Genomic DNA, 14,699 nt, shown 5'->3' with positions numbered 1-14,699 from the left:
CTTAATAATTAAAGATGTTAAAAAAACACTTAAAAGAAAATGAAATAAAAATAAAAAAAATTTGAAATGCACTTAAGTGGTAGATGGGTGGTAATAGAGTGGTAACTCTATCACTACCCTCTTAACAGAGATATTAACTTCTTTTTTTTTTCTTCAAATAATAATTCAAAAAAAATATTAAATAAAAAATAGGAGAATGTAGTAGGGGACTTCTCTATCCATTGAGATAGTGAAAGTATTTAATCTTATTTCATCATTATAATTTTTTTAAATTTTTATATAAAATATAATAAAAAATATAATATTTTAATAATATTTTATTTAATTTTTATTTAAAATTATTCAATTTTATTTTATCTTATCTCACTGTATGAACAACTCTAACTTTCATAAACACAACTTCACATATATGAAAAATTAGACACAAGAATTGACTGTAGCATCTATTGCCACTATACTCGCCAGAAAAGTAGGAGGTTGCTGCCACTGTTAAATTGTATCATCAGACATCCACAACTCTAGCATGGTCAACAGATATGCCGTCTTATTGCCTTGTCTTCCAACGGGGAGAAAATCGGAGAAATTGAAATGAGACAACAAAGAGGCTTCTCTATTTAGACGGACCATAATAATATATTAGAAATAATATTTATAGTTAGAGAATATGTAATTATTATATAATTTTTTTAAAATAAATTAATATGAGATTCACATAAAAAAATTAAATTTTTAATAATAAACTTCATTCTTTTTTAAAATGATTACACGATATTTACGTGCTATACGACTATATGTAGCATTACTCATAATATTTAAATCTTATTTAATTACATAAATGAGATGATATGCAATGAGAAATTTAAGAATAGTATTAAGATATGAATAGTAATGAAATTATCTAAAATAAAATTTTTATTAAATTTTAAGAAATGAGAGAAAAAAATTAAATAAAAAATAATACAAAGTTTAGTCATTCTATATTTTTTTTAGTTTGAAAATATTTGTTTTTAGTGTATTTAAAAAAATACATGAGACTTGATAGAAAATTATTTTTAAATCTAAAAAGAAAAATTGCACATTAGGAATTTGGTGTCTCGCGAGAAGGTCGCGTATTAGCACGCGCTGAGGTGTGGCTGGAACGAGCACACCAATATTAACTGGTTGAGTTAGGTAGAAAAGGCAGAGAATTAACTCAAAAGTGATGAAAACTAACCATGGTTAACAGTGTTGGAGTGTACTGTTCTCTGTTCCTCGTTCTATCAGTCGTACACTCCCACGCCCACACGCACAGAGTCACACACGCAGACCCTGATCGAGATAAACGAGAATCAAATTCTTCTATGAATAAAGACATCCCATCGCATTTTGTCCAGATTTTAGATTAAAAAAAAAAACACTGAAACTTTGAACAAACTGGAAGGTAAAGAAAAGGTCCGCTAATGCCATTGTCACGAAGGTGAGAGAGAGAGAGCGAGAGAATCTTTCTTTAGTGTCTTACATCAACCGGGAGACACACTCCTCTTCCCAGGGTAAGTTCATTGTCTCGTTTACCACTATAGAGCTTTATCTTTCCGGTTTCTGCTTTTGTTTCATGTTGCATGCCCACTTTCTGCTGCTTTTGGTCATCCTACTTGGTTCAAAGTATTGCTTCATCTTCTGCCGTCTTGCTTAGTTGACTCTCTCTTTTATTTTTCTCTGTAAAAAGCAAAGCCTATGCATTTGGAAATTTTGAACTATTTTGGATAGACCATCTTAATATTTTTTTTTTGATAAGTTGATAGACCATCTTAATATGGCTGCTTTTCCCGGGTTGGTACTTGATTGGATTCGTAGGTAATTTTGCATCCAAATGATTTTTGTCAGATATAGCTTAATATGTTCATATGTTTTCTGGGGTTTTACTCAAATCTGGGTTGGTTGTCTGTTTATTATTTAATGGCTGATTAGACGATATGTGATTTGGTTTGCTTACTCACTATAAAAAAAATGATTTTATTTTGCTAGAGATTTGGAGAATTTCTGGGTATTAGTTTGGTTCTGTTTTGTCATCGGTTCTTTTTTTTTTCTTGTTTTGTAGAATTTGATTGTGAGGAATCGACGCAAGTTCTCTCCGTACCCCCAGTAGACAAGTGCTTCGGTATCATGGTTTCGAGGTCTTATTCTAACTTATTGGATCTTGCGTCCGGTGCATCCCCAACTTTTGGTCGTGAGAGGAAGACGCTACCTCGAGTAGCAACTGTCGCTGGAGTGTTGTCCGAGCTAGATGATGATAACAGCAATAGTGTTGGCTCTGATGCTCCCTCATCCATCTCTATGGATAGGATGATCATTGTGGGAAACCAGCTCCCACTTAAGTCGCATCGTAGTGATAATGGACAGTGGAGCTTCAGCTGGGATGATGACTCACTTCTTTTACAACTTAAAGATGGCCTTGGTGAAGATGTAGAAGTAATTTATATTGGCTGCCTTAAAGAAGAGATTCACCCAAATGAGCAAGAGGATCTAGCTCAAACTTTGCTTGAGACTTACAAATGCGTACCGGCATTTATCACTCCTGAGCTTTTTAGTAAATTCTACCATGGGTTCTGTAAGCAACATTTATGGCCTTTATTTCACTACATGCTTCCTCTATCACCAGATCTTGGTGGTCGATTTGATCGGTCCCTTTGGCAAGCTTATGTATCTGTGAACAAGATATTTGCAGATAAAGTAATGGAAGTGATCAGTCCCGATGATGATTTTGTGTGGGTTCATGATTACCATTTGATGGTCTTGCCAACATTTTTGAGGAAGAGGTTCAATAGGGTGAAGCTTGGATTCTTCCTTCATAGCCCATTCCCTTCATCTGAGATATACCGGACACTTCCTGTAAGAGATGAACTTCTGAGAGCCCTTTTAAACTCTGACCTCATCGGATTCCATACTTTTGATTATGCTAGGCACTTCCTCTCTTGTTGTGGTAGAATGCTTGGGCTTTCTTATCAATCTAAGCGCGGTTACATAGGACTTGAGTATTATGGTCGCACAGTAAGTATTAAAATCCTTCCTGTTGGGATTCATATAGGCCAGCTCCAATCTGTTCTGAATCTTACTGGGACTGAATCTAAGGTTGCAGAGTTACGAGATCAGTTTAGAGGTCGTACTGTTTTGCTTGGGGTTGATGACATGGACATTTTTAAAGGAATCAGCTTGAAACTTCTGGCCATGGAACAATTGCTCATACAACATCCTGATAAGAGGGGTAAAGTTGTTTTGGTTCAGATTGCAAACCCTGCAAGGGGCAGAGGCAAGGATGTACAGGAGGTCCAGTCTGAAACTACTGCCACCGTGAGCAGGATTAATGAGACATTTGGAAGGCAAGGATATAAGCCTGTGGTCTTGATTGATACTCCACTCCAGTTTTATGAGCGAATTGCTTATTATGTAATTGCAGAGTGTTGTCTTGTTACAGCTGTGAGGGATGGGATGAATCTTATTCCCTATGAATATATTATCTGTCGACAAGGAAATGAGAAACTAGATGCGACCTTAGGGCTAAACACATTGACCCCCAAAAAGAGCATGCTGGTGGTATCTGAATTTGTTGGGTGCTCCCCATCATTAAGTGGTGCAATTCGAGTTAACCCTTGGAACATAGATTCTGTAGCGGAAGCTATGGATTCGGCCCTAATAGTCTCTGAGGCAGAAAAGCAGTTGAGGCATGAGAAGCACTATAGATATGTCAGTACACATGATGTTGCATATTGGGCACGTAGCTTTTTACAAGATCTTGAACGGGCATGTAGGGATCACCTGAGGAGGAGGTGCTGGGGAATTGGTTTTGGTTTAGGGTTTCGAGTAATTGCTTTGGATCCAAATTTCAGAAAGCTCTCAGTTGATCATATTGTTTCAGCCTATAAGAGGACTAAGAGCCGAGCAATTCTTCTAGATTATGATGGAGCTATGGTGCTGCCTGGTTCAATTAGTAACACTGCCAATACCGAAGCTGTTGGAACCTTAAAAAGCTTGTGCAGAGACCCCAAAAATGTTGTCTTCATTGTTAGTGGGAAGGACAGGAAGACTCTGGTGGAATGGTTTTCTTCTTGTGAAAGGATTGGGATTGCTGCTGAGCATGGTTATTTTTTGAGGTACACACTTCCCACTTCCTTCTCTCTCAAAAAGTGGATCTATGTGAAACTTGTTGCTGCTCTTCACAATGATTGATATGATTTTGATGACAATCATCATCTTAGTTTTGGTTCTAAATGTCACACGGGCAAAGTGCATAAATGATGTAGAGCATATGCCTGAAAGTTCATTTGTTCAGTCACTGAATTTGCTAGTTTTCTTTGGAGAAAAAAAGAGCTATACTAGATCCATTTAAACCTGTAAATGACTTGGATTAAGCCTAATTTGCACAGTTTATTTTCAATATGCTAGCAATGATTTGGTCCTGGATTTGGGTGATGGTTTTTAGTTATTGCAGAGTTGGTGGCTGAGGTTTATTTTTTCTGTTAAACAAATAGATAATGTCTACCACATAACAGTTCTGCTGGCTAACTGATGTTCTCAATTTCTTGCCATATGGTGTTAAGTGAAGAAATTTTCATTGGGATTTCAGAAAATGGATTAAATGATAGTAGGATATTGCTTACATGTATTTACTTGTGTTACTTAAATTTGGATTTCTAAACATCAACCTCTAAGTATGTTTTCATTAGCTCAATGTCTTAAAATTCTATTCAGGTTCAGGAAAACTTCTTAAACGTGAAAAATAGGTTTCTGTCAGTGATGTAAAAAACTAAACCTGGCTAACTTGTCTATCTAACGTAATCATTTTCTAATATTATGAGTTACTGGGTCTGTTTTATTTGGTGTTTTATTGTTGGTCAACATGATTGTTTTAGCGTTGGCGCAGAGAGCCAAACCTACCTTGGTTTGAGATATAAGTTTTGAGGTCCTCTTTGGAACGGACATTCCGTTCCTGGGGCTTTAACACCCTCAAACTCCGGCCACGTCAACATTCTATAAAATAATTTCATGAGACTTATTACAGTTGATGAAAACCTCATAAATAAAAGAAAAAAAAGTAGGAAAGAAACAAGTTCAACAAGTGTTTTTATTTTTTATTGCTCTTTCTCAAGATTTCTAAAACCCACATATGTCTTCATTCTCCATGACATCGTCTCCATGGCTACCCAGAACTTTGAAGAGGAATACTATCTCTAGTCTTTCACAGGGAGTTATGGTATTTTTCTCGACTCATCAACCACGAGAACCGGTTTCCATGTTGACTAATGGAATCTGATCGGCACAACAGTCCGGTTCACTCTCGGTTCTTTTTCTCCGGTTTCAACTGCTGGGGCTAGGAGTTCTTGACAACTCTCTTGCACTTTAGTTGCTGAAAAGAATTAATTGATCCATCGTTTTTATTTTCGTTCGATCTGATCTTTTTCTTTACAGATTTGCTTTCTTTATTTTCCTTAGATTAAAAATAAGGAACATCAATTCGTTTGGGTGGTCCTTGATGCAAAGGTACTGGCGCATGGATCTGGGAGCTTGGAGGGTCATGGGTGCGATGGTTTTGGGAGGGTCTTGTGATTCTGTGTTGTGCGGTCTTATTTTTTGATAAATAATAATCTTTATTGAATAGAATGAAACTAGGCAATGCCCAAGTACACATGAAATATACAAAGTGAGACACCTAGTTACATTCTAGTAAACTGGAAAGAAGGTAAAAAACTCATGAACATTCCCACCCTTCAATACAATAGCAGAAAACCATTGGAAAAGAGAGAATACAAAAAAATTCCAGATTCCCCCCATTACACGCTCCTTGTTAAAGCACCTATAATTCCCTTCAAATATTGAAGGTGATGTGGCACCCTCCCATTGGAGGCTGTTTTTGGGTCTTTAGTACCACCTCCAGTTAGAAGATATTCTCATAAGTTTTATATATATATATATATGCTACGTTGTTTAGGCTTTTTTATTTTTATTTTTTGAGTGTGAGAATGTAGTTTTTACTCTTACCTAACTACAAATAAAGAGTTATGAGGATTTTGTTACTGTTACCTTAACAATGTTGTTTTACTTATAAAAAAAAAAAAAACAATGTTGTTTTACTTATATATGGGTTGATTGGTTGTTAATTTTATGGTAATGTGCTACTTATAAATTTTATTTATTTATTTATTTAATTTTATTTTTTATGGTAATGTGCTTCTGTTTTTCTTGTTAAATTACCAAAGGATAACAGTTCCATCGGTCATCCCATTTAGATGCAATTCTCTTTAAAATAATATTTGAAAACAGACACAAATGCCAAATTGTTTGTGGTATTGAATATGATTGTCATTCTCTTACAGACCAAATCATGAGGCGGACTGGGAAACTTGTGTTTCTGTGCCAGATTTTGACTGGAAACAGATTGCTGAGCCTGTAATGCAATTATACACTGAAACCACTGATGGTTCTACCATAGAGACCAAAGAGAGTGCTCTTGTTTGGAATTACCAGTTTGCAGACCCAGATTTTGGCTCATGCCAGGCTAAGGAGCTTCTTGATCACCTTGAAAGTGTTCTTACCAATGAGCCAGTTTCTGTCAAGAGTGGTCAGCACATAGTCGAGGTTAAACCTCAGGTTAGTGGTATAGTTCTGCTTTCCTCAAATCAATCTATAATGAGGTGTGCCACAGTCGAATAGCAGGATAATTGGGTGTATACATGAATTTCCATTTTCTTGCTTTCATTAAAACTCTCCTTACTGTTAAGGTTGATAGTTTTTTCATCGCATTGTTTTTTGTAATTCTTTGGATCTCTAGTTTTCATAAAGAATAGCCTAGTTAAGGCGAAGAAATAGAAACAAGAAAATCATGAAGATCTAGGCCATTGAAATTAACGGCTTTAGTCCATAGAAATAAAGTATTAACAAAGAACAATCTAATCTTCTCTAGTGACTGGTCCCTATTTTGACAATTTGGATAATTTTTTTCCTTTCAAATGCACCATAAAATACAAATAGGAACCATCTTCAACAAAGCTGTAATTTGTGGAATACCACCAATACTCTTCCAGCTGGTCAGAAACATAGTAGTAGGCATAACCCAGGTAGCTCCAGTCTTTTTATTTTTTATTTTTGATCGGTAAATAATTTTTATTTATTTATTATTATTATTATTATTATTATTATTTTTAATTTTTGACAAGTAATCGGTATAGAAAATTTTATTGATCAAAAGAGTAGACAAGAGCCCAAGTATATAGGGGATATATACAACAGCAATACATAAGCGTGCTAATTTAGTGATACAAGGAATATATGAAAATTCATGCCATGAAAAATCAATTACAATTGACCAATGGAGTAAAATTATTGAAAAATAAGTTTCTAAGCTCATCCATTGACCGTTGTTGATTTTTAAAACTTCTTTCATTCCTCTCCCTCCAAATGCACCACCGAAAGCATATTGGAACCATCTCCATAGTGATGGAATTTGAAAGTTCCCTTGAATGCCTCTCCAAGAAGCTAGGAGGTTGTATACTCTTCTTGGCATCACCCAAGTTAATCCCATCCGAGCAAAGACTTCATTCCATAATGTCATGGCAATCTCACAATGAAGTAGTAGATGGTCAATGGACTCTTCACTCTTTTTGCACATATAACACTAATACATGACTGTGATTTGACATTTCCTCAAGTTGTCTAGAGTGAGGATCTTTCCCAAGAAAGCCGTCCCTACAAAAGATGCTGCTTTTAAAGGTGCCTTTGTCTTTCAAATACTCATTCCCTCCATGGGAATGGATTTGTATTGTGTGTTGTCATGGCTTGGTAGAGAGAGCAGATTGTGAATTTCCTGTTCTTAGAGGGGCACCAAAAAATCTTCAACTCCCCCCAACAAACGGGTGGAGTACACTAGGTCAAAGAACTCCAAAAAAGCGTTAATTTCCCAATCTTTTGCATCTATGAGGAATGTAACATTCCATTGGGGAATACCATTGGAGATGATTAATAGGTCCGCAATCGAGGCTTCTTTTGTTCTTGCTATATGATAAACTTGTGGATAAGTTTCTTTGAGTGCCACATCATACATCATGCCAAAATTTATTTTTGGATCCATCACTCATCGTAAAGCAGATATTTCTTGAATATGGATCCCAACCTCTTCTTATATGCTTCCATAGCCCCATTCCATAAGGCCCACTCACCTCATTGGAACACCATCCTCCTCATTCTTCCCCATACTTCAATTCGATGACAATTCTCTACAAGGCTCCCTGTTTGTGGTACCTCCATAGCCATTTGCCAAGCAAGGCTTTGTTGAAAGATTGCAAGTTCTGAATACCCAATCCTCCTTCTAAACACGTCATCCCATAACGCCTTGGCAGCCTCAGAGTGTAGTAACAGATGTCCATAGTCAAGATCTTGCCTGAAGAAGCTGTCCAAATGAAAAATACCTGTGAGCGGTCCGTCCTTAACATTAATTCTGCTTCATCACCATCATAATGATCATGATCAGTATCATTTTCTTCCTCGTTTCCTTACACTAGATCATCATTGTCAACATGGTCTGCAAATCTAACTCAGTAATGATTTTCTTGCATTTTTAGAATGACCAACCTTTGCAATTGAAGTTGCCATTCACTCATCAAAAGAAGAAAACATGTTTGTTGGAACGTATAATAAGACTATTCATAGTGCGGTTCATAAATTAGTATAACCTAGAATAAAGAGTTAATAATGAATTATGCTGTTCATTAATTAGTATAACTAAAATAAAGAATTAATAATGAATTATTACTTATAAACAAAAAAATTAGTATAACCTAGAAGACTAGAAGTTGTAGTTATGTGTGGGACCTCTATTTTCTGATCAAATTTGCCCAATTGCTTGACTCTTTTGTGGGATTCATTTTTTTATATTCCTTTTGAATTTTGAATAATAAAAAAGCAAAATAAGTCTCCTCTAAATTGAAAAACTTAGTCTACTTGTAAAGAAAAACAAGTTCTCAAAATGTGATCCATAACTCTGATCACTACAGGGTGTTAATAAAGGCATTATAGCAGAATATCTCCTCTCAACAATGCGACAGAAGGGAATGCTTCCAGATTTTGTTCTCTGTATTGGGGATGACAGGTCAGATGAGGACATGTTTGAGGTGATAATGAGTGCGAAGGATTCTCTATCCCAGGTTGCTGAAGTTTTTGCTTGCACTGTTGGCCAGAAGCCCAGCAAAGCCAAGTACTATTTGGAAGACACAACTGAGATTTTAAGAATGCTGCAGGGCCTCGCCAATGCTTCATATCAGGCTAATAGAAATGCTCCTGCTGCATCTCAGCGGGTAATTTTTGCGGAGAATAAATAGTCTTCTCTCTCTAGGGAGAGCCCTTTCATAATCGATGTGGGGTTCACTTGTGCGAAATTTCTCAACTGGTATGATTTTTCTGGTCGGGATCGAGCTCGGTGTATTGGAGGTGTACATGCTTTTCTGCCAGATTGCAAAATTACCAAGTTGTTTCTACTGTCCGTGGATAAATGGTACCTATTATTTGTTGCTCCATGTCATGCTGTTGGTTTGTTTGTATGTTGGTATTTGTGATTCTTTGGCTGGGGTTAGTGTGATAGGCTAGCAAACTTGGATCTCTCTGGGGCCTATGCCAGAGCCTGTAAAAATCATTTCACCAGGGTTGAAGAGCTTACTGAATAAGTCTCGGGGGAGTTAGAGGCAGCTACACTAACGAATTACACAATAAACTTGTTGTGGTCAGATTTTACTTAATTAGAAGTCAGTATTTATAGATATCTACATTCACCGTTAAACTTTGATGTGCTCTTTTCATATCTTGACTTGGGATGCGGATATTTTTCTGAAAAAAATTCTATGATTTCAGTCGTACAAGTTCATATGTCATATTTTAAGTAGCTTTATAAGGCAACTATTTAAAGGAAAAACTAGTTGCAGTGTGACATACTTACACTTGCTGTAAATAGGAGGTAAGGTTATCCTTGCATGGTATAATCGGACATGCTGCATGTTTAGCACACATTTGGTGGGTTGCTACTGCTGATAGCCTTCTACACCCATTGATATTCGGTTTTGTTGGATCATCTTTAGAATGTCAAATAGATTTCAAAAGGGGCGTGCCTCTCTTCCCCTCTCCAAGCCACTACCTTTTTGCATTGTTTTTCTAAACCGCCGCCTATGCCGACAACATGCCACTGGGGTCCTCCCTCCATGTCCAGTCTCTGAAGTGACCTTATAAGTTATGATCTATCATAAAGCTGTACTCGGCGACTGTTTTAGTTGCTCCTTCAGGGTCCAAGCAGTCTCTCATACTTCACACTCTTTATGTGCAGCTTCGAAATCGGGAATAGATTCCAAATTAGAGTTTGCTACTCATCTCTACACACTACAAAATTCTTCTACTCATAATTTATATACCACATATTTGGTAAGAAAAAAAAATAAAAAAAATAAAAGAGTGAATATTAATAATGTATCAAACATATATGTGGGACAAAAACTATATATATTAATTAATATATATGGAATTTGCATGCGGCCCGTTTGGATAGTAAAAATGTTTCATCTCATCTTATCATTACAGTCTTTTTAAATTTTCACATAATATAATAAACAATTCAACCTTTTTAAATCTTAAAATAATTATAATATTAAAAAATAATATTCTATCAATATTTTATTCAGCTTTTAACTTTCATAATGAAACTATTTTATCTCATCTTATCCCGCACCTAATTCTTGAATGTAATGCTACTTTCTACACTTTCATTTTACATTTTTTATTATAAGGAGGTAGCATTAACTATTAATCTTAAATTTTTATTTTTTAAACATAAAAGATAATTTATAGGGGATCTAAATACCAGATAAAGTTATAATATATTATATAAATAAAAGTATAATATATATATAACATATTTGCGTTGCACAAGAAAATTTGACTCGAGGTAATCATCTGCGGATATCTTTAATGGTGGTCACTTGTCAGCATTATAATTCTTAGATTTTTCAATTATTAATTAAAATAATTACCTTTAATAAATAGTAAAAATAGCTAAATAGATTTTTTAAAAAAAAAAATAATATTAGGTATAAGTTCTAAATAGATAAATATTGTACAGATCGTTTGTAAAAATATAGGTAAAAAAAAAAAAGACTTTTTTTTAACACTTTTTCAAGATGGATTCCTTGTTTTATAAAGAAATTTTACGAAATTTGTCTATTTAATACGTATATAAATATTTTCTCATTTTCAAACTATTGGAAATGATATATTAATAAAATCAAAGGAATTTAATTACTTTTGTAATTTAATTATTTGGAATCAATTTTGGATACCAAATATTATTGGTTTTTTTTTTTTTTTTAAACGAAATGCTTTTTCGTTTAAAGCCCTTCGCTCCTGTTTGGTTAAACCCTCTCTACTTTCTCTCCTCATTCTACCGAACACTATATCGCCGACCACCGTCGCTCCGATAGCGTGATAAAAGAAGGTTAGTCTACAAGAACCTTATCCAGATCTTCTTCTCTCTTTGAAATGCTTCTGCGTGTGAGTTTGTCTTTACAACCACCATTCTCTCTGTTGTTCTCAGTTTGTACGAATCACACGTTTTTCCCCAAATATCTGAATTTTCTGTACATGTGCGAGATTAATGGCTTTGAATTTCAATACAAAATAAAATAACTTTTTTTGGCAAAACCTAAAAGAATTCATGAAGATGTTCAAAAATCGTCGAGCAAATACAGCTACCTTTATCATTATGGCAATACATTTAAGAAAATTTCTTACCATTTTGTTGTTCATTTCAAAGACGAGTACATGGAAAGTACAAGTCCCTTTTGAAAAAATTACAACAAAAATAATAATCTTCGTATTCAGTTGCATTCCGCTCTTCTGTATGCAGAGGTCTGCTCTGATTAGCAGCACTGTTCTAGCTATTACTAGTTACCTTTTCATATTTTAGTTTGAAACTTTCTTGATTCAGGTTTTTTTAATCTTTATAAAGTTTCTATTTCTCTAATAACGCATCACGTTTGAAGTCAGATGGCCTTGAGAGGTGTGTGGCAACTTCAAAAGCTGATTGTGAGCTATTGTGATTGGGGTGGAAGTAGTAGGGGCATCAGGTATGCTTTTAAGCTAATTTTCTCATATACATGTTATTGATTGTTGAAATGTTTTTATTTCTTGAGATAAACTGTTTGAAGCGGAAGAACATGATTGATTATGCTTTAATTTTTACTGTATAATCATTTGCAAGGTAGCCTGTCCTTTTTATTTTAAATTTTATTTTTTATTTTTTTATATTGATTGTTCAGCATAATGGATTGGTCTATTGCCATTTCTTATGAGTTATTAGAATGATATTATAAATGGAAGTTAAAGGTCTGTACCTTGCTTTGTTGGAAGGTCTGAGTTCAAACGTGAGCTTGCTAGATACAATTGAACAGTTTTCCTTCTGGCTTTGAAGTTTTTTAAAAGAAGACATCTCTGCAGTGGAAATTCAGCAATGAAAACTATTGCATCATGTATGCGTGTGTTGTCTTGGGAATGTCTAAAATTGTAATTAGCATCAACCATTTAATGTATGCAGAAAACAGCAACCTAGGGAATTTGACAGTTGGCTGGCAGGGAATCCGCTTAGACTTTGTAACTCTAGCTCTCTCTATGTATTCCCAGCCAGACACATTTACGGCGACTGGGCTGATTATATGTGACCAATAGCATCTTCATGAATAGCACCACTTTCCGATATTTCACAACTCATTAGACTATAGGCAGGGTAAATCACCGTTGCCCCCTTTTTCCCTCTCTGGAGTCATGACAGCTTCAGACCTATTAAATTTCTGATGAGAATTGTTTGGTGGAATGTGAAGTTTGGTTTGTTAATCAATGCAGTTACAAAGTTATAGTGTGGCAATACTCTATTTATCACATATAACTTTCTTTTTATGGCCCATAATGAAGTTATCTTGGGATTGCAGATCAATACGTTTCACATATGTGATTTGAAGCATTCTTTCAATTTTGTTGGAGTTATATGTAGTACTCCGTACCCAGGTAGTAAATCCATTGGCTTGCTCTTTTAGATCATCCCTAGGTACTTGTTTCAAGCTTCATTACACTAAGCGTTGGTGACAAGATACTAAAACGTTGATGTCAAAATGGAGATAGTACTTATTTATCGAACTGGTGAAGATTCATCTAAAGGTCAATCCTTTGAATGATAATGAAGCTAGCTTGGGTCTCAGCCATGAAAATTGTGTCCTCCCGTCCATTAAGATCATCTATCTCAACAAAGTTGTTAATCCAGGAGTTGTAGGAGTGCCTGATTATTTTTGGAGCCTCTAGCTCTTAGAAGTGCTTGGACAAGAGGTGTATAATTTGTTTTCAGGTAGTGGAAATTGATAATTGAATGCATTATGTGATTCTTCTTTCATTTTTTTTCCTTTCATTTGCTTGTTTTAATGGGCTTGGTTGGTTACAACTTATGGAGTCACGTTTTCTTATCTAGTGATTCCCTTTCGTATTCTTATCTAATGGAATCAATATGACAGGGCATTTATGGAGTCAAATCTACCCTCATTTAGAGAGAAAAATCCTCAGTTAGAAGTTGTCACTGAACTCATTCGTGGGCAACATCCACATTTGAAAGGCTTTTACCGTAAGATTACCCCCTTCTCACGTGAATTTACTACAAAACTCCTGAAGTTTAAATAAGGATTTCTTGAGCCAAATGCACAGGGAACAAAAATGAACGGGTGATATGTGTGAAGAATATGGATCCGGAAGACATCCTTCTACATGCAACCAGGCTAAGGAATGCATTGGGCAGGAAGGTAGTGAAATTGAAGACAAGACACGTAACAAAACACCCTAGCGTTCAGGGTACATGGACAACGGAGGTGAAATTTTGAGGGAGGCACAAGAGAACAGCTCCATGTGGGATTCCTTTAGTGGAACCATCCATTCTAGTAACTTAATGGTCGTTATCAGTTAACTTTGGGTACTGCAGTATATGAGTATCTGATGCGTATGCATATTACTCACATTTTGAACACTTTTATGGCATCTACCCCACATGTTATTTCATCCTGAATAATGACATGCCTTTGGGTATTCATGTTTCCCGTGATCTTGTTTACTTGTTAATAAGCATGGTGTGAATCTGAGAAAACCAATGATTTTTGCTTCTTTTTTAATAATATTGATTACATAGAACTCCACCTCAATTGTTCCCCCAGTTTGAACGTCTGTCTGGAAAAAGAAAACCCGGTTTAGATTTCAGATGTCTTCTCTGAATCGAAAGAGGGAAATTTGGGAATTCCGTCCGATTTCCCCGTTTCGGCTGAAACATGGGACTGGATCTGCCGTTTGCCAGATTAGTGCTGGGGGTGGACAAGTGGGAGAGTTTTAAGTATTTTTTTGTTTTTGAAGAATATAGGAATTTATTTGCAAAGTGTTATGCTATATACAGTCATTTTTTAATATTTCTTGTACACTATACTGACAAGATTGACTAAAACAGTTATTTATATTAAAAAAAAGTAACGAGTCAATCATATTAATTGAGTGCGCAATGAGTATGCAAAAGTAATTACATAAAGTTTTTGATTTGAATACTTTTTTTTTTTGTTGACATACTAAAAACATCGCTGATGTGTAAAGCTGTCACGTCAATTTGTATGCAAAATTTT

General features: G+C 35.3%; 2 protein-coding genes across 4 annotated transcripts; both read left to right on the top strand.

The window, feature by feature from the left end:
- Nucleotides 1–1,287: 1,287 nt before the first annotated feature.
- Nucleotides 1,288–9,878, top strand: LOC122281313 (alpha,alpha-trehalose-phosphate synthase [UDP-forming] 5-like). 3 transcript variants are annotated; one of them, XM_043092690.1, is made up of 4 exons: nucleotides 1,288–1,529; nucleotides 2,078–4,127; nucleotides 6,348–6,621; nucleotides 9,021–9,878. In XM_043092690.1, exons 2-4 carry the CDS (start codon nucleotides 2,143–2,145, stop codon nucleotides 9,342–9,344), a joined length of 2,583 nt encoding a protein of 860 aa, XP_042948624.1. In that variant the 5' UTR covers nucleotides 1,288–1,529; nucleotides 2,078–2,142; the 3' UTR covers nucleotides 9,345–9,878. The 3 variants fall into 3 exon arrangements, with proteins under 3 accessions (XP_042948624.1, XP_042948623.1, XP_042948625.1); XM_043092689.1 differs by having other exon boundaries at nucleotides 1,529–1,641; XM_043092691.1 differs by lacking the exon at nucleotides 1,288–1,529 and adding an exon at nucleotides 1,679–1,833.
- Nucleotides 9,879–11,381: 1,503 nt separating this feature from the next.
- LOC122280602 (54S ribosomal protein L51, mitochondrial) lies at nucleotides 11,382–14,228 on the top strand. The gene is made up of 4 exons (XM_043091567.1): nucleotides 11,382–11,497; nucleotides 12,049–12,128; nucleotides 13,560–13,666; nucleotides 13,747–14,228. Exons 2-4 carry the CDS (start codon nucleotides 12,049–12,051, stop codon nucleotides 13,917–13,919), a joined length of 360 nt encoding a protein of 119 aa, XP_042947501.1. The 5' UTR covers nucleotides 11,382–11,497; the 3' UTR covers nucleotides 13,920–14,228.
- The last annotated feature ends 471 nt before the right edge of the window (nucleotides 14,229–14,699 follow it).

This window comes from Carya illinoinensis, chromosome 11, assembly GCF_018687715.1.
Source record: "Carya illinoinensis cultivar Pawnee chromosome 11, C.illinoinensisPawnee_v1, whole genome shotgun sequence".
NCBI classification, from domain to species: Eukaryota; Viridiplantae; Streptophyta; class Magnoliopsida; order Fagales; family Juglandaceae; genus Carya; species Carya illinoinensis.
The sequence above is the reverse complement of the archived record's forward strand: the minus strand, read 5'-3'. Positions and strand labels throughout refer to the sequence as shown.